General features: G+C 45.0%; 1 protein-coding gene across 1 annotated transcript in view; it reads right to left on the reverse strand.

Annotated features, from left to right (window-relative positions):
* Positions 1 to 24318, reverse strand: part of OVCH1 (ovochymase 1) — a 1424491-nt gene that overhangs the window by 343943 nt on the left and 1056230 nt on the right. The window contains exon 21 of the mRNA XM_069628530.1: positions 1702 to 1858. Within this exon, the coding sequence (XP_069484631.1) occupies positions 1702 to 1858 (157 nt within the window). The remainder of the gene's footprint in view (positions 1 to 1701; positions 1859 to 24318) is intronic.

Raw genomic sequence — 24318 nt, forward strand, 5'->3', positions numbered from 1 at the left:
TTATCATATCAGATTAAGTGTGCTATTCAATTATTAATTTATTATAAAGTGTGATATATATATATTTTAAATTATCAAATAAACCTTTTAAACTTGCAAAACAGAACTACTTCTTGGCTCAGTGGGGTCAGGGGGATTCCAAGAGAGGGGTGTTATATAGGGGTAGTCATCCAGAACGCATGAACTGGACATAAAGATATATCAATAAGGGTTTTCATTCAGTATTATAGACTAGGCGTTGACTTAGCTGTAGTGTTGAATTGAATCCTCTTACATGTTACTGAAGTATCCCTTTGGAATAAATGTTATAATAAAATGACTATATAATGTATAAGGTTATGCGGTTTATAAGCGATATACAAGTCCACCCCTCCCACCCCCCCGGTCATTTGAATTTCTTTCCCGTAACAGAAGGCAATACCAGACAACAGTCCAGACTGGGGGAAATGACCAGGCAGAGCTGGATGATGTCTGGAGCAGTGGTAGGAGAAACAGCAGACCGACCGCGTACAAGGATGTTCTCAGACTGGCAAGTGAGGACAGGAAAGGGTGGTTGTGGGTTGGGAAAGGACTGGGTGATAGTTGAGGGATGGGGCAGAGGGATGGGTGGAAGACCAGAGTAGTGGCTGGTAGTTGGCCCAGAAATGGTCAAGGTGGATACAGGACTGTGCATGGAGGTCACAGCTTTCCCTCAAGTGTTTAATTGGATACTACCCCTGGGGGGACCCTTCAGCAATGTGGCGATAGCTGTAATCTGACACGGTCATCTTTGCTACTGCCAGTGAGGTTCAATTCCTAATATTTTGTAGGATATAGATCTCTTTACTGTAAAGCTCAGTCCAGAGTGTTGCGCACATGAGGTCTGTCCCACTGGATGTACTTCATTCATGACTTCAAAATATTCCTACCACCAAGTCTGTTTTTACGTGTGATTTGCTGACTGAAGAGTTCAACATGTATAAATGAAGGACTGAGCTCTGCCTCTGTCCTATGGCAAAGGCCTGAAGGATGGGACCAGCTCACGCCATGGACTTGCAATCATCCCTAAGGTCCCTTGCTTTTGATTAGCTAGGAGTGGACATGCCCACCGCAAATCAACATGTCTAATCTGCATGCACAGTGCTTGTGCTTTCTCGGCATCCTAGTTGATATTTACAGCCTTAATGAAATGAGTGTGTCCCTAAAACAATACACTATTTACCGTCAGGGCAGTCCGCGCTTTTCTAATTGAGAGAAGCAGCAGTGTCCCATGCGTGCTTCGGAACACAGATCAGATGCTTAGGTCAGGACTTCCATTGCATTTGCATGTTCTCTGTATGAGCTCCAATTTTACTTGGAAATTACAACCGCAAATTAGGTCCTTGTACCGGAAGTAATAAGTACCATGTCTAAAATAAAAACGTCTTACATACACGCCCATACGTACGCGATTCTTTATGGACCTAAACATGAGCTAGTGAAGCTCGAGACCTTTCGACTGAATCAACATATGGCTTCTCATTTGCACCTACAAAACGGGATTATCAATGTTACTAGAAATAAAAGGATAATGCTAGGTATACGAGGATTTCTGCCCTCTTGCCTGTCCCACTGCCCAAATGCATGTTGTGGTCTGGGATGGGGTCCATATGCTGCAATTGCTACATACCCAGCTAGCATTAGATTTTAAAAGCAGTAACAGAAGTAAAAAAAATACAATACCTTGCACTGAATTTGCTATCCATTCCAGAAAGTAAGGCACAACGGTGAAGACGCCTGGTGTTTTCGGCCTGGCACAGCCGATACCCCAGCTGACAATCCCTTCAATAGTATACGCTCCATTTGCATTCTGGCACAACATGGGTCCACCGGAATCTCCCTGAAACCAATGACATTTTGCATCAATAAACCTCAAGGGTAAACAGATAATCTGCAAAGTATATGCAGGCCTTACAAATACTTAAAAATCCCACTAGATCTGGAGGGCGAGTTCCTTAGTTTACATACACAACCTAAGAGAAATGCTCTTGCCCCATTGTGACTGGTGACAAATTATTTACCGGTGCCTTCTCTAAAATGGTGCATGACCCCATATGCACACTTCATATTTGAGGCAATGCTGCCACACAAAGGCCGGCCATGCACAGGGAAACTCCTATTAGCCATTTACTGCAAACAAAAATGTTGAATAAATGTTTCATACAGCCCCTTACTCGCCAGCAAGGTCGAGTATGATGCAAATGGTACACTTCCTGCCTAACATTTGTTTGCCAATGCAAGTGGGCTAGTAGATTTTTCTAGCCCTGCTATAGGAGACTTGTGATTGGGATGGGAGGTGGGGTATTGGTGGGTCTGGATGAGTAACTGGTCAGAAACCTTAGGGATTTAGTGGGAAGGGGTGGTGCTCAGGAGAGGTTTAGTAGATGAATGAAAACAATTGGCTGTAGCAAGTCAAGGTGGGGGAGGGACTAGCAAGGGCCCAGTTGGAGTTGGGGAGCAGTGCTAGGTAAAACAAATTGCCAGGGGACAAAGGCTAAAGGAAGGGGCAGAGCCAAAGTGGAAAATATAGCTTTCCTGTATTTGTTGACATTGCCAAATGATGGGAATTTCATAGTTGAGGTACATCGGACCATACGCACAATGTTAGACATGTTCAGTATCCATATATAGCATGGTATTTATAGCGTGCCTATACACACATGTTTCAAGGTGCGAAACATTCATATGTACGAGACATTCACATATATGCGATTTTGTTTTTACATAAAGACAAGCAGCACAGGACATTGAATGGACCAGCAAGCCACACTTGAAACTGGCACCCGTTAAGGACCAGTGTTGCCAGGGGAGCATGGCAGCAGAATGTATACAAATAAAGGGACCGTACAAATCCCCGAAACCGACGTATGAATAATTTCGTGCCACAACTAGCGCCACATTTAAGTTGTGAATGTGAGCTTCAAGACTGCTTCTCAAGCCATCTATTTTACTAACTGCTACGCCGGTGGTCCAAGGGATCGCTATACAACTTAGAAGCCAAGAGTAAAGTGTTAAAAAAAAACCTGAATCCTCATTTTAGCTAAGCACAACTTTACTGAATAGGCTTCAGTGTAGATATAAATAATGAAGCAACTCTACATTAGGGAAAGGAGAAACGATCACTCAACTATTCCGAATAGATCAGACAGTAGAATATATCTGAGCTGCCCAAACGCATGCCAATCCAGCTGGGCCACTGCATTGAGAAACCCTCAATTAAAATATGCTTTTTCTTTAGATAACAAAAAAGCGGTCTAGATCAGAAAACAGACATCAATTTATCCAATCAGAAAAATAAATGTGGACATAATCCTGGAAGCTATGAGATGTACAAAAGCCAATCAGAAATAAATAGCAAAGCTGGAAACTGTCAGAATTATGAGGAATATTGTGAAGTCTCACTGGTCAAATGGAGTGACGACTGGGAGTCTTCTGTGCCATTTAAAATGCCATGAGGGGGACCTCAGTCTGAGGTCGAAACTGGTGTTGGCAACAAACCAGTAAAAATACAAGTCCAAATTAGAACTTGTCGAAAGAAAATGTTGAAGAATATATGGAACAACGTTATTAAATCATAGGGTGTGGCACAAGTGGTCTTGAGCTTTATTCGAGTTGTATAATTCAGGTGAGGTAGGTTTAGGGGTCACTTATGGACCAGTGCTTGCCCCTTGTGTGTTCAGGATTAATAGATGCTTGTAATTTGTTAAAATGTAGCTCAGTGGAGTATTTAACCAATCTTTAATTTAAACAGATTAAACTATGAACACATTTTACGCATGAACATTATTCATTTATCTCTGAATAAAAAATAATGTCATGTTAACTCTTTCACAAACCAAGCCCGATCTACCTGCGCAACATCCAGGAGAAACCTTAGTAAGAGGAGAAGAATCTAAGCAAACGTCAGTGCTGATCTGAATGATCCCAAGTGTTCTGTGGAAACATGATGTCAATTATTATAGGCTCAAGAAATTCAGCTTGGTGCTGGTGAAAATGATATTTCCAATGGCCTTAAATCAGGCCCTGTGGCCTCCCTTTTATTCTTAGCAAAAGTTGTCTGCACAGGACATAGATCCCACTCCAACATTTCATGGTATGCCATTATGAATCAATAGCACAATCAAATTATACTGAGCACACACTTCAAGGATGTCTTGCGTTTGCTACGTGGCCACATCTTACAATATTAGAGGTGTGCATTCTGAACTTCTTTAATACTTGTCCTTAATATTATGTATTGTTCTACATCAGCTCATACCTTGAATGTATTAGAACCTTCCTGGACGTTGCATGGCATCTAAGCTTCCACAGGGCTTGACCATGTACGCGGCCTGGTTATTAAAAACTTGTAAAGCACAGTTTCATGCCATTTGGAAAACAGATTTTGAATACCTTTTCAAATCTGACTATTTTCCCCAAGCGATGAATCAGAATTCCAGAGTTAACACAGAAGAGAATAGTTTTTTTATTTATTTTTTATTTATTTGCATTTTTAAAGCGCTCACAAAGCCCTCGGGCATCGAGGCACTGTTACAGGAATTGTTTGTTTATTAGTTGCATAATTGTTTTGTTGTTTTAGTTGCTTATTTATAACATGCTTAAACACCCTGAGGTTTCTAAGCGTGGACCTGGGGATCGAAACTGTGTTTCTGTGTGTTGTCCTGCTTCCAAGGCGAGCACTTTGCCACTGAGCTATCCTCCCGGGACGAAATGAGTTACTTCTCTGATGTGAGTCAAATATCGTGGAAACACAGAAAGAGGAGCTCAATGACCCGAATAAAAATGTAAAGAATTTTTGGTCAAACTAAGTTAGTGACGACTACAAATACCAGATGTCATGTGGTACACAGGGTTTAACCATAACACAATGCAGGCAGCTGTATTATTTTTGTTTGTAAGCTTTATTTGTACATCATCTCCAAGAATAAATACAGACTTCTAAAACATATAAACCGTATCCTTTCAAACATTTCGCTTTTGCTCACCGAAAGCTTTAAAAACTCGGACAATATTTTCAGCAAACATAATTTCAAACCTCCCACCCCCATCTTAAAGAAAAAGTAAACATTTGTTGCATAGGTGTAGTTCATGCACTTCATATAGTCTCCTCCCCGAGGTCGCCTGCCCGTTGATATTCCATGCGATCCACAGTATTGAGAACCTTTCCAACAAACAAGGTCTACTATAGTGATGTTCCCCATCTTTAACATCTGTAGTAGGGCAGCCACACTATGGCATTTCTGGTATGTACCATTTACCAGGGCACACACTTTCTCCATAGCTACTACTCCCCAAATCTTGACCACACCACAGTGCCACAACTGGACCCTCTTCCTTTTTCCATCCGTAAGCTAGTGTCCTCCTTGCCACTGTCAAATGTGTAATCAGAGTAGCTTCACCCGCCGCATATAGGTCTTCTGCGACAGCCCCCAGAATCAATACTGTTGGTGTGCAGGGAAGCTGCCATCCTATTTCCTTGATGTGGCCCAAGATCTCCTTCCAGAAAATGTGCGCCCTTGGGCAGGACCAACAGACATGTCCCAGGTCGCCCACCTCCCCACAATTCCTCCATGACAAGGGTGATGGCCAATTGTTAATCTTATGTATTCGTTGCAGAGTCAGGTACCATCGAAAGAACACTTTGGCAGCAGATTCTTTGATGGCTGTGCACCTTGACACTATGAGCTCTCCCCCAAGCCTGACCCCACTCTTCCTCGATTGTTACTCCAAAGTCTCTCTCCCACCTGCCCTCTTGCAACGCCATGTTCGACATCCCTGTCGCTTTTCCCGCCTAATCTTGATTAAGATCGAGGGGTTTCCATTAAGCACCAACTTCACGGATCATATCTGAAAGTTGGCCATCACTATGCGTGTGAATTCCAAAACACACCCAAATGCTTCCAATGTCCATCTCAGGAAATCTAGATTCTTTAGGGGCATCTGGGGCTGTGATTATGAATGTATTTCCTGATGTCCTCCCCCAGTTATCGTCGACTGCCCTTCTACTGTTATCCTGTGTGTCGACCCAAAATATATCCCACCTGATCAGGGTGAATGATCTTTCGTAAAATCCCCAGTGGCTTGGCCAGTACCTTTCCATACAGTTTAGCATCACAATTAAGTAGGGATATAGGCTGGTAATTGGCATAATCAGTCGGGTCTTTCCCCAGTATAAGTATTAGTGATGTTGTAGGTAATACCATATCTTGTGAAATTACCCTGTTCGAACAGTTTAGTTAGGGGCTGTAGCAACCAAGTTCCGGAATATTTATTAGTAGCCATTCCCAGAACCGTCAGGACCCGGTGTCTTGTTTGGCAGTGATCTTATGGCTGCACCCTCTCCCTACGCTGTGATTGGAGCTTTCAGGATTTGTCTATCCTCTTCCGATATCTCAGGCAATTTTATTCTCTCGAAGGCAGCCTACTGGAGCATTGTGTCCAACCCTCCTCAAACAACCATGAAAGGCCTCCATTATTGCCATCTTGTCCCTTTCAGCACATCAGAGTTCCCCCTCACTTTCTCTCAGTTGCGTGATAAAGTTTTGCACCCCCGGGTTCCTCAACTATGCCGCTAAAAACAGATTGGCTTTACCACCTCTCAGGTAGGACTGCTTAGTGTGCAATGTCAACTGTGGCAGTCTGCCAAGTGGGCTTCCAACCGCGATCTGGCTTTCATCAAGGGTCGTAATGTTTTCAATGATCCCAGAGACTTATGCAACATTTTCGGCTCACTCACTTCTCGCTCTAAAGCAATGAGCTGCAGTTCCCCAACTCTTAGGAAGGCCAAAGTCTTGACTATGATTCATTCCCTCTGATTACAGCATTACTTGCATCCCAAACAACCCTCCAGTCCATGTCCACAGGGTTTTCCTGAAAAAAAAAGTTACTTATCACAGTTTCAATACAAGCCCTCCATGCCGTACCTCTGAATATGAGCTCATTCTCCATAGTTTCCTTTCCACACTGGCTAGGTCGTTTGACGCAATCCAGAGAGTAACAGGAGCATGATCCGTTAAATATCAAAGTCCTATTTCCATTGCCAGGAACCTATCCAACCTGGAAAACGCCCATATGTGCCCCTGAGAAATGTGTGTAATCCTGCTCATTTGGGTGGAAGAATCAACACGTTTCTACTAAACCCAGAATTCTGCAAAAGCTTGCTGACATTTGTTATTAACCGTGGGAGGGGGCAGGGAGAATGTGTATTGTCCAGAGACTGATCCATCCCTCAATTGAAATCGCAATCCACCACCTGTCCTTCACACCAGCCAGTTTCCCCAGCAGTTTAGCAATTAATTGGTCCTGTCAATCAGGGGCATAGACCGCCACCAATGTGAACATATGTCCCCTCAATCGCCACTTTAGCAACAAAAACGCTGCCTTCGGGTTCTTCTAGAGAAACCACTTTGTGAATCCCAGGCCCTTACCCAAAACGATTATCATCCAATTTGTCTTTGTTCCACTGGAGGCCAAGTATTTTGAGGGAACCTATCTAGGTTTCATATGTATTTTGTCCCCTGGGAGTGTTTCAGCAGCGTAACGCTCTCCGATGTACTCATCGGTCCCTCTCAGGATTTTCCCAGCCTCATCCTGCAAACTCGTCTGAGAACTCTTAACTTCAGTCTTCTGCCCATCTCTGCGAACATCTTCCCTTCAGCCTCAACATCGCTGAGCGCAGCGCACTTCTTACCTGCTGACAGCCACTCCATCTCTGGATGCGCATCTTGCCCTTCACCAGCCTCAATATCGCTGAGCGCAGCGCACTTACCTGCTGACAGCCGCTCCATCTCTGGACGCGCATGCTGCCTTTTATCAGCCTCAACATCGCTGGGCGCACATCTTGCCTGTTGCCCACCACTGCACCGCGAAGTGCGCCTCTTACCTGCAACTCGTTGCGGCCCGTGCCAGACTTTTCTCCTTACCTCCATTCCATCACGGTCAGAGTCGGAGACTTCCTCCTGCAATCTTCATCGAAGAACAGGACACCATCTACGTCGCTGGCAGACACCTACGAGGAAACAAGAACCAACAGGTTAGGACTCATATGCATTCGCATGGTCGCATAATACAAGAGATTAAAGCTCCCTTTTAAAAACCATTTCACCTGTCATTGTGGGGACTCCAGCCGCCTCTAGGGTCTCCCGAACCCTCTTTGATCCAGATTCTCCTCCCGTACCTGAGGAAAGGGAATAAGACATTGCAAGAATTACTGCTAAAACGAAATACAAACTAAATTCGAACTATAATCACACTAATGACCTACCTTATATGTGGATTGGCCGCAGCTGGTCTGGATCAACGCCCTCACGGACCAGTGAAGTAACTTGGTCCATTCAACGCACCCCTGCTCTGAAAAGCAGGACGGATAGCTGTTCATCACGAAAGTACAGGTGAGAGCCTATGGGAAAGTGCTTGCCCACCATATTCTGGCACGAAAGGGCTGGGGCAGGGGGTGAGTCACGAACCCCCACTCCATACTCATTGCCTCTCCTCCTCATGCAGGGGCAACACCCAGCTCCAGAGCCGCAGGTACAACCATTCTCAGAAGGGGAAGGTGATTTCAAGGAGCCAGTTCGAGGGAGGGCTCCAGCCATGCCCCAATGCCCCTGAGGAAGCCAGGTGAGTGTAACACATGCTTATCTAGCTCAACAATTTATTTGGTCAGAGTAGTAGCGCCGTCTTATTTCACTCTGCGGTGCTGGCCCCTGCTTCGCTGCTTCACTGCACGCTGTTCGGAGAGTACGGCATTGGGGGTCCAGACGTGCATTCAGTGACTGTACGCTTCAGCGAGGGACTAATGGATCCCCGCTGAGAAATGAGTGAGGGCCCCCGCTCCAGACGTCTTTCAGGGTTGGGCATCATGCCACAGGTTTAGTCTGCCGTTGCACCCTCAGGGAATCGCGATTACACAGTTGCCGCACTTCAGGGGAAGATCAGGTTGATAACTGCAGCCGGATTCACTGTTGCATGGCAGCGCGTTAGTGTGGATCCGCACATCACGCTGCAGCAAGTCTCCTTGGGCAGGCTGTTACTACACACCAACACCCCCATCTTGCCTCAGCCGACATGGAGCTGCAGTCACTCCATTCTCAGTCCACCACCCATGACAAAATGGCACACTTTCAGGTATAGTGCTCTATGGGCTCAGACATCCACTGGAGGTTTTGGGCTTTGATTCTGCCATATTTAGAGGGTCAGAGGGCCATGGGATAGACATGGGCTATGAGCTCACCTAAGAGGCATCCGTCCGCTTCCGCAGCTGGCCACACCCTCCAGGCAGTTGCATTTTAAAACACTGAGTTGAAGAATCAAAACTGTGGCACATTTGCATAGTTGATTCATGACAGAACTAATGCAATAGTTTAAGTAATGTTCAGGTTCTAGGGAAAGACGTTGATACATCAAGGTCCCCATATTCAATACCTTGGGGTTTTGGCAAAAGGTAATCAACCTATTTGAGTTTAGAAGATTAGTCCGGAATATGAGATTCAGACATAGAATCAAGACCATTTTAGATGGATTCAGCTGGAGAAGGGTTGATCATCACCAAACAATTGAAGACCCAACCAAAAGGGTCACCATTTAGCCTGTCATTGCTGTATTCATCATCAGGATTATCAAGGAATGTCAATATGTCCCTGTATTATGTAGAGACCCTGCAGCGACCTGCAGAGCATCACAGGTAAACGCTCTCAATTTAATCATGCAAATCTAGCTCAATTCAGATAAAATAAAATGGCATTTAAAGCCTAGCCTTGGGCTGGCAATCACGCAGTGGCATTTGCCCAGAATTGCATGTTCAAGGATATCAAATGCAGCAGTTTAGGAATCAGGCTTGTTGTCTTTCCCACATCACATACTATGCAGGGATTATCTAGTATTGAGAATATTACAGACTCAATACTTTCAGGTCTCAATGGAAATTGAACAGAAGGAACAAGCAACTTACCATCTAAAACCGCTGTTGACATTCTCCATAACACTAAGGAGAAATGTTCCGTTTACAATAGCTCTGAATTTAGATTTATTTTTAAAAACAAAAAGATTCAAAGTGGCCAGTTTACTTGAAAATGGTAGGGCTAAACCAAAAGTGTGTGGGGCATGTAACAGCGTACACAGTAGTACCAAGATTCTCTTAAAAGAAATGTGCTGATCCATAGACTTGGTGTATAAGGTTGAAACTACTCTCAGCTAAAGGGTCTTCAACCATGCAAAGGCTCAAGACAAAGCACTCTTCAAAGACTGACTGATCAGGGGATTTACTGGCCATGTTGGGTTGCATTTCCTGAATATGAGGGAAAAGGGAGTCAAGATCAGCATTGGAGGACAGATTTGGCAGATGAGGAAGGGGCACAGGTTTTGAAGGTTTCTAAACATTTAGTTGGGAAAGAGTCTCCAGTACACGTTTTGTGGCTACTCCGCTTTCTCTTCACGTAAGCTGCATGCACATATTTCAGTTTGTCTTTAAAAGTGTTTTTGATGCACTACTTGAATTTACATTGACGTGTGATTTGGCGGAGCAGTTATTTAAAAAAGAAAAATGCTTATCTGGCCCCTAGCTCTATGAGGGAAGTTCCCTGCCTTCTAAAACTAAGGGTGCTTGTCGAAGTTCAAAAATAAAGTGTCCAGAGCCCAAATTCCTAGTTACTGTCCCTACTATTTTAGAAAAACTAACTAAAAGGAAAGCGAGGCTTGCACAATTGCCTCAGAATGGAATTCTGCTTGGCCCCACTCGTAGGTGACTTATTGTCAGTCTCAGTTACTTTAGAATGTCTTTACACAGTTCACCATCTGCTCTATAGTGTTTGTTGATTAAAACCAAATATATCTTGTGAATGGTTTTTCCTCCTCCCTTTTGGGAAAAAAGACAAATTCTTCTATTTTCTCATCTTTTTACCAGTGGTTAAAATCCCTCCAAGATCACTTTACAGACCCTTCTCCGTTTCCCACATTTGTGGCACTGGGAATTCCGAGGTCCTGTGGCTCTTTTGTTCAGTAACACAATACAGGGTTTCTGATGGCTCAGGTGTTGCAGGTTTCCATTTTGGCTTGGCTAGCCTGGTGCAGAGTGTCCATACTCCTTTCAACCTATCCCATGTAGGACATAGGCCCGCCCCCTTCATCAATATATCATATTCTTGACTGCTTTCCTAGCCTTGACAAAGCCCATTTATCTCTTTCAATCCTTTCAGAGGCCGTGTGCCGGTTCGGTTTGCTTATTCTCTCGTACAGTGGGCGGCTTCCCCAGCCTTGATCAACATGGCTCATATCTTTCACTCTGGTTTACCTGGGTTGTGTGCCCATTCCATTTTCTCAGGCTCTTGCTGTAGGTTTTGGCAACCTTTGAAACCAACGTTCATAGGCCTCACTGGTGTCCTCTGGTGGGAAGCGTCTGCTTGTCTTGTTGGGAAAGGCACTCGCCGTGTGGCGCTCAGGAATCCAGGCTCCTCTCCATCCCCCTGGTCTCAGCATTGGTTGCTGAGCACAGGGCCAACCACTGTTCTCTAGTGATCATGCCATCAGGGATGACCTTTCGTCCAGTCTTCATTCTGCTACCGACCAGAGCCTCTTGCTCGGTCAAAGCACTCACCTCGTAGCCTCCAGTTAGTGGATCTTGCTTCACCTATGCCATCACTGGGTCCATGGCTTGGCATAGCTCCACCCCTCCAGGATGTCTCAACAGATGCTGTGTTGTGAGGATTCTCCTCCCTCTGCTCGAGTCACACCCTGCATAGGAGCTCTCTGCTCATTCACAAATATTGGGGTGTTTAAGTCATCAAAATCTAAAATTGAGTGTCCTTCAATGACGGCAGCATTCAGATGAAATCCAGCATTACCTGAAGCCAAAGGGGTGGAAGGAGGATCACTGGTAGCTGCAGTAAACATATGAGAACGGTTTATTTGAGTCACATGTAGGTGAATCATGTAGTCACTTCAGGGAGGTCCTCATTAGACAGAGTGCTTGTCCCCAAGAGCGGAGTGCCTCCCAATGAGGTCTCACTTGCCTAGACACCTAGGCAGGGTCTTGCAGAGCAGGCTCACCTCCCTAGTCTCACAGGGGTGGCTCCCCTCAAGGAAAAGGGACGAATAGTCCAAATTCATCGCAGGGTATAATTGTACAGATTTTGTGATGGAACAACTCATGCCCATATCAAGCTAGGCTCAAAAGTGGGTGTCTGTCGACAGTTTAGATTTACAGTACAATGATCTGCCAACTGGTACATCTCAATCGCTTGAAAACGTGAAAGCTAGTCCTTGATGCTGATACATTGAGAGGGGTGCTAAGTAGGGAACTTAGAAATTTGAGCATGTGGAATCATCCAACCTGTGTAATAGACTCAAAATATCAGGAACCCTCTTCACACCCAAGGTGGTACTTTGCAAGGAGCAAATTCAGTGAGTTCCAGCACAACGTAACCTCATGTTTTCAATAAGTAAACCAGAGATCACATTGGGCTTTTATAGGATCTGGCATTCGCAAGTAACAAAATGAATGCCCTCCAGCAGATTCGGATAGTTCTTGGATGCAGACGATAATAGCCTAACATTCTGTTTATTAGTAATCAGTTTGGATCAGTCAGTAGAAATTGATGTCAGGGAGTGTTCAGACAAGACTATGCAGGACAGCACAGCTCCTTGGATTAGAAGAGTGCACAATAATTATTTGTTGGTTTTATCTTGATTGATGCAGCGATCCAATGAGCATTCATCATTTTAAGATTATAAAGATGTTCAAAAGAATATGTAATCTGCATCAGTGTTCTGATCCAGAAGTGCTAATCTCCAGCCACCACAGGTAAACCTCAGGATCCATTATAAAGGCCTGGTCTTGTATGGGCAAAGCAAGCACAAGAGCACCAAGTGCTATGCTCATTCCACACATGTTAAACCACTAAAGCATCTTTTCTTTGGATAATACAATTCTAGTTTAAGCATCACCGGAGCCTCATCCGACTCTGCATATGTCGGACAATTACAAGTATAGTCCAATAAAAAAAGGAAAACCCCTGAAATGATTCAGAGAACTCTGTTTCAAGGAGGTTTGCATTTATCCAGCATCTTAGGTCAGCGTTGAGAAGAAAGTTTGGTATGCTCATCAATGGTGCAGAATCCAAAATTCCAATGGTGCTATATTTTCCTTATATCGGGGTCATAGGACATCAATGTTGACAAATACAAAGTCAATTTGATGGTGGTTTTGGTGACATGATCAATATTACTGATTTTTAAGTGGAGTGAATCTCTGGAAAAGGGTCCGACTACCTCCTGGTCACAAGCATGGAATTACTTCTGGCTGTTGCTTTGATGCAATTCAAACTTTCAGCTGCAGCCATCACTTCCAATAAGTTTAGTTTGATCATGTGAGCCTCATTTTTCATACCAGAACCCTGGATTAAACTGGGGACAAAAGTCCAGTATGAACATTTGCAGTTGTCAAAACAAGTATGAATCAGTGACCCTCCAACTGACTGCTTTCTTATATTACTTTTGTATAAGAGATGCCCATGTCACATCAGTTCATGTGTTTCTCATTTAACAAGCTTTATGAGAAGAGGACTATTGGAGGGGTGATGGGGATTTCTAATTGTTGGTGGGATGGGTTGGACCCTTCTGATTCTCCAAAAAACTACTTGAACTATCATTCTTCCAGCAGTGGTGGAAAATGTAATTTTGCCGCTATTCACTTAATGATCACGTATGTCCTACTAGCATCTGCCATACTGAATTGTGTCGCTCAGCCTCAAAAAACCTAACCCTAGGTAATTGTGCACATGCCCTAAACAAATATGCCACAGGTAAGACTGCTTGCTTCCCAATTATTTCTGTTCTGGCTCAGAAACAAACTCTAGAGAAAGTTCTCGTTCTCGCCTTGCTCTGAATCACTGCTCCCATAATAAGAATTAGCAACATTAGGTGATCAGGCATAGCCAGAGTCCAGTAGCCTCAACTAGATACTGCTGCCTTGCTGAAACATTATCAAAATACATCTGCTTCATGTTGTGAGGTATGCTCATCCAGGTGTGAAAGTAGTGGAGGATTATGTACCTTATTATGAGAAAACTTTTGAACAGGCAGGAGAGAACCGGATATATTTTATATTGTCATAGAAAGGTCCCTGGCACACACTTACCATAGAACGCCATGTTATGTGAAAGTATAAAAGCAATACAATCTGGGGAAGGAGAGGTTGCTGTTCTGTCTGAACACTGGGATCTGGTTGTTTGTGCCGTCCTGTAGATGTCCGTTTACTTCTTTGCAGACTGCCATTAAAGACGCTTATCAACATTGTCAATTGGATTGCTTTATTTTGAGTGTCCATGACAAACTGGTGCTGTGGACATTGGATTTGAGACCACTCTGCAGCTGTTCCTTCACTGGACTTTATCAATATTCAAACACACACAAGTTCTTTGTTCAGCAGTTCTTATAAGGTTGCCATTTGCAACCTTGTGCTCAACAGAGTCCGATTTGCCATCAGCTTTCTCCGACTCACCGGCTGTGCTAACTTGTTGGCGTTTCTTCTCTCTAGAGTCAAGGACGGTACCACAGTAGCAAGCGCGTCTCCCCGCCTTGGCCAGTGCAGGAGGATACTGTGCACCATTGACATCTGTTGCACCACATGTCAGCTGTATCTCCCATTCTTCGGATTCTTTTCACGAATGCATTGCGGGTCTAAGTTGCAAGGGCACTTCCCTCCTTGTCTTCCTTTCAAGTCTTGCTGCCTTTCTTAACAGTTTGAACTGCCGTCCTTGAATAGCTGCATTGTTGTGCGGTTGGCCTGGCTCTCGTGCTCTGCCTTTTATCCCTGTGGGGCAGGGAAGGGGCCATCAGGTGTTCTAACTATCCTACAGGGTAGGATGGGAAAATGTGTTTCATGGAAGGGGTACCGCGTCTCAACCTTTGCTGTCCCACTTCCATGGCCCAAAGACACCTCACACAGGTGATCCTCCACCACTGGTCCACCCCCAGGAACTGGCTCCAATAGCGATGGCCATGTCCTGGCCACCTGGATGACAGATTTCTGGACTACCGGGTGAGACAACTTCAGGTTTCTCACAGTAAGAAGTGTCATATTACCACATATCCGATCATATTTAAAGAGGGGTGTCATTCAGTAAAAAGGGAAATCAATGCTTTGCGAAATGGGGTAGTAGATGTGGATAAAATGCCACAGTAAAGTGGTGAAATGGCCAATGTGGCGATTTGTCCCAAATCTGTTCAATGCCCCCCTCAGCCTTGTAACTTTACCGTTTCGTGCACACAAGATAAGGTGATATTTCTGTTGTGAATTTCTTTTGAGAGTTTTTTTCCTACCTTGTATTGGCTTCTTCTCTTCCTGGCACTCTAGATAGCTAAATTGTTACTGGTATGCATTAGGGGCAACAGAGTGACATTAGGGGAGAGTCTACCCTATCCTCTCACCACCACTAATACCAGAGTAAGCATTCTTGCTATTGGTACCAGATCAGAATATCAAACGGTGTGGCAACACACAGTTCCCAAGTCCCATTCATAACCATTATTCACACATATGCTCTGTGGCAAGACAAGGGAAGCGGGGAAAAAGAAGGTTGACCAGTGAAGGGAAGAATTCAGCTCCTGAAATAAGACTGGGAAAAAAGGGACTGAAAACAGCCCGAAAGCAAGGCTCCACCTATCGCCATCGCATTAAACATGCTCTTACCAATGCAGGAACAAATCGCAACCAATGGCAGTAGTTTCACACTGCATTTTAAACACCTTTTAAAAAACTAGTAAGAAATATCTGAAGCAGAGGAGTAGCTGCAAAACCATTAGGAACGCAATGCCACAGCATGAAATGGTGCATAATACAACAAACCGATAAGCTATGCACTGTAAGTGAACTCTATGGAAATTGAGGTGGGCACCACATGAAATGCGAGGTAAAGACCCTCATTCTTCATTAGGTAGTTTACATTATTGGGTATCAAAGGAGACCTTACTATGAGAAATCTTATCTTTCTCTTCAGGTGCTGCCACTTTGGGACGTTCCTGCTATATGAAGATTGGATTGCTGTTCCACATCACCGGGCCGCTTTGATGAATGTTAATCTAGCATTACAGTAATACTAGTTCTTGGTTAGAAGCTCATCTGCGTAGTTCTGTTTGCCAGTGTCTGCACTGTTTGGCTGTGCAGAAATCCAAGTTCATTCGCAGAAGCTTACATAGACTGAATAATAGAAAACCATCGAAACTAGTGTATTAAGTATAACAGGAAGGTTTTTTCCTACAGCCTATTAATTTACTCACCAAGTTTTTAATTTCAACCACTTGCATTTCTAAAACAGTGGAGGGGATTTCAATCGTTATTTGCAACAGGCCAAGTACTTGAATTGCTATTGTGCGCAGCTGGTTGGAGAATGGATCACGATAAAATGCTGCATGTCTCACAGCAGTACGTTGCACAGAGGTTAGACAGTGCCACTAATGTTTAACCATCAACTGCCCTCATTCCCTAAGCACAAAGCATAAACTGCTACTCTAGTAGTAGTCCTTTGCTTGTTTGAAGGGACACTGTAGAAGTTGAGACTTCAGCTCTCCTTCAAAAGGCACTGCTGGATAAGGCGAGTGCAATCACCAAGTAGAATAGAGTCCATGCAACTCAGATTCAAGACAGCAACCACAAGCATCCGTAACTAACAGATCACTCAAATCACTCATTCATGATGTATCCTACCTAAGGCGGACCTTCATTTCATCCAAATTAAAAATGTCCCCTCAATCTCTGCACTCTACTACCTCTACGTAACTCCCAATGCTAGTCTTACTAAATGGATCAATCATTTTCTATCCAAGCAGCATTACTCAAATGTCTTCCTAATCTCAGGCAGGAATGAAGTCACCAAAAATGGATTAAACTCCTAAAATGTTTCCCCAATTCCCACATACCTTTCAGGATGCCCTTCACATACAACATAGTGCCAAGGTGCCCATCAAATAGCAATCAGATTTATATGAACTATACCCCAACAGCCCTTTAAATACAAGTTAATTGCTCTAGACTTGCGATTCTGCTCACACCACACTGAGTACACCAGCGCTCTACTCTGCCTCAGAAGAGCAGTGAACAAAACTACACCTATGCCCTCATCTCCACATCTCTGCCACAATTCCTGGGGCAGCAAGCTTCACCCAACCATCTCTGTGATAACCTGGATATCACTGATCAGGCCCTGGCATGGCTCACCTCTTTCCTCTCTGATCAACCCTCCCAGGCCCAGCTTGGGTCCTTCCTTTCCTCAATCTCACTCCCTACCTGTGCTGTTCCCCAGGGGTCTAACATCTCTCCCTGGCTTCATAACGAATACCTGGCACTGCTTGCCCACCGCATTGCCGCTCTCTGCTGCAACTTTCAGTGCTATGCGGATGACACTGCTCATTTTAAGGCTTCCCTCTGCCACCTCTTCTCTCGGATTGTGCTATCCAGGAGTGGTGTGCTGCCAATGAGCTCTGCCTTAATGCCAGTAAGACAGATTCTCCTCATTGGCACACCTATATGCTCCTTGCCAGCCTCCCTTGGCCCTCTTCCTGTTTCCACCTGTGTGGCCAAGAACCTCAGAGTCAGCTTCGACTACACGCTCTCCTTTTCTCCTCACATCGGACGTCTCTAAGAAGTCAAACTACCAACTGCACCTCCTCAGCGGTATTAATTCTTTCCTCTCCTTCCCCCAGAAGCTCACTGTCTCTAGAGCTTTGGTTCTCTCTAAGCTGGACTACTGCAACAGCCTCTTTCCAAATCTGCCTGCTTCTACTCCCCGCCCTCTGTAACTCATCCAGACCAGTACTGCGAGACTTGTCCTTGGCCTCAAGCCCTGGGATCATCTCTCCAGCTCTGAAATCTCTTAATTGGCTCCCAGTGGCTGCAAGGATTAAATTCAAAACCCTTTGCATTGTCCACAAGGGTTTTTGGGCCCTGGGTCCACAATAACTTAAACTACCTTCTTACTCGAGCTCTTCGCTCCTCTAACTCCCTCAGGGCCAGTCACTTCTCCAAGCAATGAGTTGGGGGTAGATCTTTCCTCAGTGGGGCCTCCCTCTGGGATAGCCTCCCTGCCTCTCTGAAATGAGGAGAACCATCTTCGGTTCTGGAAGCACCTCAAGACCTTCCTCTTTGCTTCTGCCTTTGCTCTTCCTCACCCCTGCTGATCCGTCTGCTTTGGCACCAGGAAACTGGTTACCCTCCGATTCTCGGGCCCAGGTCCCTGCCCACCCAGCTACACACCCGCACTGCCTCTTGGCAACCCTTGCACTTGTATCTGTAACCATACAGTCCCCTTACCTGCACTCACCAGGCACCCACTGTGTGCTTTAACCTTGCTCTTGCCAACTTGCTGGCTGCACTACCAGTAGTTTTATCCCTGCTCAGCACTTTCCACCCCTCCCCCATCCCTTGCACTTTCCCCCTTCCTTATCCCCTGCACTTGCATTCTCAATGTCACTGGGCCTAGTAAGATCGTCGTTTTGTCCTCCCTTGCCCCCCCCCCCCAATCCCTTGCGTCGTTGCACTCTGAAACACTTGTGTATGAGCGCAATACAAATATATCATAAGGGCCTCTGGTTTCTGCCTTCCACAAGGGTCCATCACTATGATCATCCCCTCTGCCCTCATGCTCTTGTATTTCTGACCCCAACCAGCCAATGCCACAGTTACAGGTTGGAACTGACCTACTGTCTGAGCCTAACAAGGGGTTGCCAGTCCTGAAGATTCCCGCTAATTCTCCCCACATCTCTGCGCCAGTCTGAGGTCAGACTAGACAAAATGCTTCATGGGCATCAGGGCCTTGGCAGAGATCCACAGATTTTCTGATCCACTGATTCAGCTGGGTACATTTAGTTACAAGCAGCACAATAGGCACCAAAGGTGGATAGGAAATGGAGAACAATGATTATGGTCGTGCTCAAGTTTGTATCCTTTTTAGGGTCTGACTTGATGGCTAGCACAAAAGAACATTTTTGAAGGTTTGTGGAGATGTTTTATTGGATTGCCGGTTGCAAAGTGAGCTCTAAAGAAAAGGCGCAAACGTGTTCACTGGCCAAAAATTAGAATGCCAACAGAGAATTCAAGTGACTAAATCGATCCTAGTCTGTACTGCGAAGGGTACCAGGACCAGTGATACTCTAATACAGAAGTATGGCTATGAAGGTGTATATTAACATGAAGGTTCCATGGATAGTTTCGCAGGGGGTGAATTTGAGGTCTATTTTGTCCCTACACTGAAGCCCGTGTGGTGAATGGGTGCTGCGTTTGGCTCTAGGGGGAGCTGCTGCTGGGGCCTAGAGATCTGTGGCCACACACCCCCAGTGACTAAATGCACCCTATCTGCCCCACACTGGTGAACCCCACGCGTGTAAAGCCAGTGCAGGGAAAGGGCGCAGTGTTTGGCGCTGCATGGGGTTCGGCGACCGCAGTGAATACACTTCCTTGGTGCATTTTTCTTGTCTCGATTGTTGGGTGCACTAGGAGCAGCCGTGGAAAAAGGCCTGGTGCTTATGGTGTTCAAGTGCTCACCGCGCTCTAGGGCAGTGTACCCTTTGTGGCTGCATTTTTTGTTTCCAGTCTCGGGTAACCGTGTACAAATTGGATTGCAAAAAGCGATAATGCAACAATGCTTCTTCGATTTCATCCATTGTTGCTGGTCTATTCCACAATGTAAAATCAGCACGTTTAGTGAATTTAAGAAATTAACTGTTAGTAGGATTGAAGTCCCTACTTAGTAGTAAATACTCTTCCGTTTACCAATACTGTCCCAGAAAAGTGGATTAAAAGTGCTTACATTGGAATTTAAACACTGGTTTGGTGTTGTAGTTTGGATTACTGATTTTACAGACATGAATAATCCACAGATTTAAGGATTTGGAGCTCAACATGTGCTTTGTGCTGCTGCTCTGCTGATAACAGGTTGGGGGGTGTGGGGGGAGGGTCCCACTCTGCATTACTCCGTAAACCAGTTGGATGTTCTCCTCCTTCGTGGTGGTCAGTGCGACTTTCCTTGGGATATTATCATATTGCTATTTTACTGTTATTGTGGTGTTATAGCGAGGATATAATTTGTGCTTTTTAAAATGGGATTGTAGTGTACTATAGAAGAATATGAAGTGTGCTCTGTGGAATTGAGTACATTATCTTGTACTGAGTATTTATTGAATTTAGTATCGACTGATTTGAATAATTATGTCTAAGAGGAATGCTACTACTTCCATCTCTAATTAAATAAGGCAAAAAAAAGAACTAGAATGTTCAAGCCAATTAAGGAAGTAAATCTCATATTTGAGATTAAGGGGTTATTTAATGATATCAAGGGCCCAGTGATAAAACATGTCCTGTGGTAAAAAAAGGAACCATATTTGGGGGAAGGAGCAGCAGGGTTCAACGGTGTGGCCGCTAGCAGAACTGTGATTATCCACTGATCTCATTTGATGAACCTGCATTATGTAAGACAAATGATTAGAACGCGCGACCATGCAGGCTAAGTGAGGACCCAATATACTGAGGAGGAAAAAGACCAGGACAGGATAGCAGGAAAAATTACATTTTACCTATTGATGTTAAGGATAGAGATGGTTCCCAAAGTATAGTAAACCGCATAGTTGAATGCCATTCACATGGGGGAAAAGGGTCCTTGGATTGAAATTTCTGAACTGGAAGTGGAGACTAGAACTAAAATTGAAGATCCTAGGAGAGTATTGTGAAGTGGACCGCAATGATGCGATTCTGATTGAGCCTGTGATCCTTCCGAGTAACACATTTCTGCCATCACAAAGAAGAAATAACCCCAATTCCAGTCAATGGTCCAAGTGACCCTATAAGAAATGTCAAAAAAAAAAAAAGAAGCCATTGGGTGGACCCCAGAAACCGATAAAGGTTATGGCGGGAAAGAATGTAGTGCATGTGAGTGAGTGCAGTCCTGAACGTGTACATTCTTTTGAAACAGATCAGGTGTTTGCTAGTTGAAATCAGGTCACTAGTTGCAGAGAAATTGGGTAGATGCCCGAGAGATTGTTTGTCGGCGAGATAAAAGTATTAAAAGGAAAATGTTAATGATTGACGATAAAGAGCTTAAAGGTGTACAGGGCATTGTCCCTAAAGGAGCTTGGTCCTGCAATTTACACAATCAAGATGATTTGGTATTGCCAAGTACTCTGGGTAAGCCTGGGGGCTGTCATAATCGCGATCAGATACTCTTGGAGTGCACCTCGTTGCCTAAAAGAAGCTTGGTACATAACTCCCCACAATCTTCATCCTGCTCAGAGATTCTGAGAGTGAATAGGCACAATGGAATTGGGAATCGCTAGATTACCGAAAGTAAGGATTATGGAGGAGTTGTAACGCTCACCTGGCTCCCACGGAGGCGCGGGCGTGGCTGGGACTGCTGTGACCTCTTCTGCAGAGATGCGTAAGACCCAGAAGATGGACTGGACTGGATTCCCCAACCTGGCTTTTCTGGCTCAGAGGAATATCCCACTGTGTGTGAAAAGGAAGGGTTAATAGTCTGCGGGTGATGTTCCGACCTCCCACTTCCCTTCTCTCCCTCCGTGAAACCCTTTTGGGATTCCCTGCGAAGACTCACCTTAGGGACCAAAATGACAAGCTCTCCATCCTGCTTCTGATGCAGGGGCGCGTTGTGATTCCAGTTACTTCACTGGATTGATGAGTTTAAACTAGTTTGTCCATTCCCGTCGTACCGCAAATGTTTATGGCAAGTTTGGGTTTATATTCACTCATCTGTTCTTTTCTTTCGCAGGTGCTGGAGAAGATTCCGGGCTGTAGGCGATTTGGATGAAGCCAAATTCTGGTAAGAATTCCGATGAGATTCCTTTGCAGTTTTAAGTATCTCCTTTAATGTCCAATGTCTTTTTCCCCATAGGGGCCGGGGTATGGCAATGCCGGAGGTAAGGCGCCGACCCGAAAAGAGTAGCTGTGTCTCTCTTGCAAATGGGTAAGTCTTGAGTGAGCGTATTGCTAATGTTCTCACATGCTCTCACTAATACAATGTCTGTTTCTTTTCCCCTTAGGGGCCGGGGTGCTGAGATGCCGAAGGTATGGCACAAACCCGAAGGCGGAGAGGGAATTGAACCACAGATAAGTTCTACTTAGATTCGTGTTTCCCTTCTCACCTCTTTCTCCTTCCTTCCAATAGGTGCTGGATGGCGGTGGAAGCTCCGGATGGACGTCGCAGGACTCGAAAACGCCACCGGCAGGTGAGTGAAATGCAGCGTGCTGCACGCGACGCGATGCACGTTGAAAATGTTTGCCTTCTTTGCAGGATCGTCGGCGTGCAGAATCCGGAGTGCAGATGTATCAGGTAACGTTCTTGTTTTCACCTGTTCTCTTCCCTTTTCTTCTTTAGGCGTTTCCAGGATGCTGGCAGGCGTGATGGAGGACCAAGGCAGGAGCAGGCACGGTGAGCGTCCAGCTGCTAAGTGCAGAACAACGCGAAGCGTGGTCTGCTGCTTGGGTGTGGCTTAAATAGCCTTTCAAGTAGTTCCAGGTATGTATTCTTCCCCCAGAAATATGTATTCCTCCACCGGTCACACCCTAGAGATCAAGTAGTCCCTAGAAAAATAGTTCCTTCCAGTCTTGGAAGTTGCAGCATGGTCTGCACAGGTAAGTTTACACCAAGCACTACTCCCAACCTACTTCTGTATGAGCCTGGCGCCGATGGCGCCAGGACTGATGTCCCCTATGAGCCCGACGCCAACGGCGCCAGGACTGAGTCCAAAGGGCCCCCGTCTGGGGCTGCTGGGACTTCCCTTGAATGCATGGTGTCTGTCTGAGGGTGCCGGGCCTGGTTTGGCTCCTTGGAGGCAGGCATCATGACAGGAGCATTTAAGGACCATTTTAGTGAACCACCCTTTGTAAATGTCCCAGAACTTTCACAAAATGCTTTTGAGGATGAGGAGGGATTGAAAAACAAGTGCATCTATTGGCTAAGACCCATCAAGGGGTGTTTATCCATAAGATCATACATACACAGATGCTCTAGGGTTTCAATGCCTAATCACCAGGCAGATTATATTCAGGCATTTTTGCAGTCCTGTGATTTGGTAAATGACATTTTGGCAATACATTTGAGCATTTCCCCCAGCAGGGACATTGATTCCCATTAGACCCTATGTCCCTAGATAAAACAATCAAGGGCAAACAGATTGTAGCTATTTCGCCCCACTAACAGCCAGCCAGTGGTCCCTCAGCCCTAAGTATAACGGAGGAAGGGGCACTCAAGGATGGAGTCAGTCCATAGAGGTTTGGAGGAGGTGGACTGACTGGAGCGGCATTGTATCCCTCCTCCCTTAGAAATGGCCTGTCAAATTCTCTCATGGAGCACAGCTTGATTAGCAAAGAATTTGGAGGACACATGCCGGACTGAATTTTAGGAAGTTCCAGCTGTCCCACTTACAAGAAACATGGGCTATAGATACGGTAGATTTGCAGAGGTATGGATCTTTTCACGTTCTGGCAAAAAAAAAAAGTTGCTGAAGGTAGACCATGTGGGGGGCTTCTCATCTGGCTAAATTGGGAAGTGACGGTCCACACAACAGGTTTTGGGGAACTCCAGCATTTGGTTATTTGTACTGGAGACAATTGGATCCTCTTATTTAATTTTACAATAGACCATCTGAATCCACTGGACTAGAGGTAATAGGAAAGATCTATGAATTGATTTACTCTTGAAAAACCTGCATAATTGGAGCAGGCGACTTGAATATGCAGTTAAACAAATAAGGGACCTGGAGGGGCTCTGGAAAGACCAGGACAATGGTTGGAATATTCCTACCTGGATAGCTGAGCGGCCAAAGCAGGTGCATCAAGATGCTATGGCAGCTTTCTGAACATGGACCTCAGAGCCTGCAATGATCGGTTTTTAGAAGATCAAACTGAGATATAATGGTCTATTATAGATTATATTCTGATTTCGGCCAAGTAAAGGGCTAGGATGGGTAATTTTAGAATAGCCAATGGAGTTTAACGTGACCACAAACCCTTGAGTGAACCGATTCAATTTGAAAAGATAATTAATCTATGTGGGGAGGGGGAGGATGGCAGAAGCTATAGTTCTTACTGGTCACGCACAAAACTTTGTGAAGTGGCTTTAAGTGACTCAGCAAGATCTAAAGCCCTCAATATGCAATGCCATTTTGGAAAACCTTGCAACTGTCTGCTCAGACAGTACCTCCGATTGGGAGATGCTGGCTGAGTTTAGTAAGATGCTGCAGAACTTGGGGCCGCTTATGACCTATACTGCCTCTAGAGTTAAATTTGCAATAGCTAGACCTGGT

The sequence above is a fragment of the Ambystoma mexicanum genome, chromosome 12 (genome assembly GCF_040938575.1).
Source record: "Ambystoma mexicanum isolate Mex_15411 chromosome 12, UKY_AmexF1_1, whole genome shotgun sequence".
Taxonomy (NCBI): Eukaryota; Metazoa; Chordata; class Amphibia; order Caudata; family Ambystomatidae; genus Ambystoma; species Ambystoma mexicanum.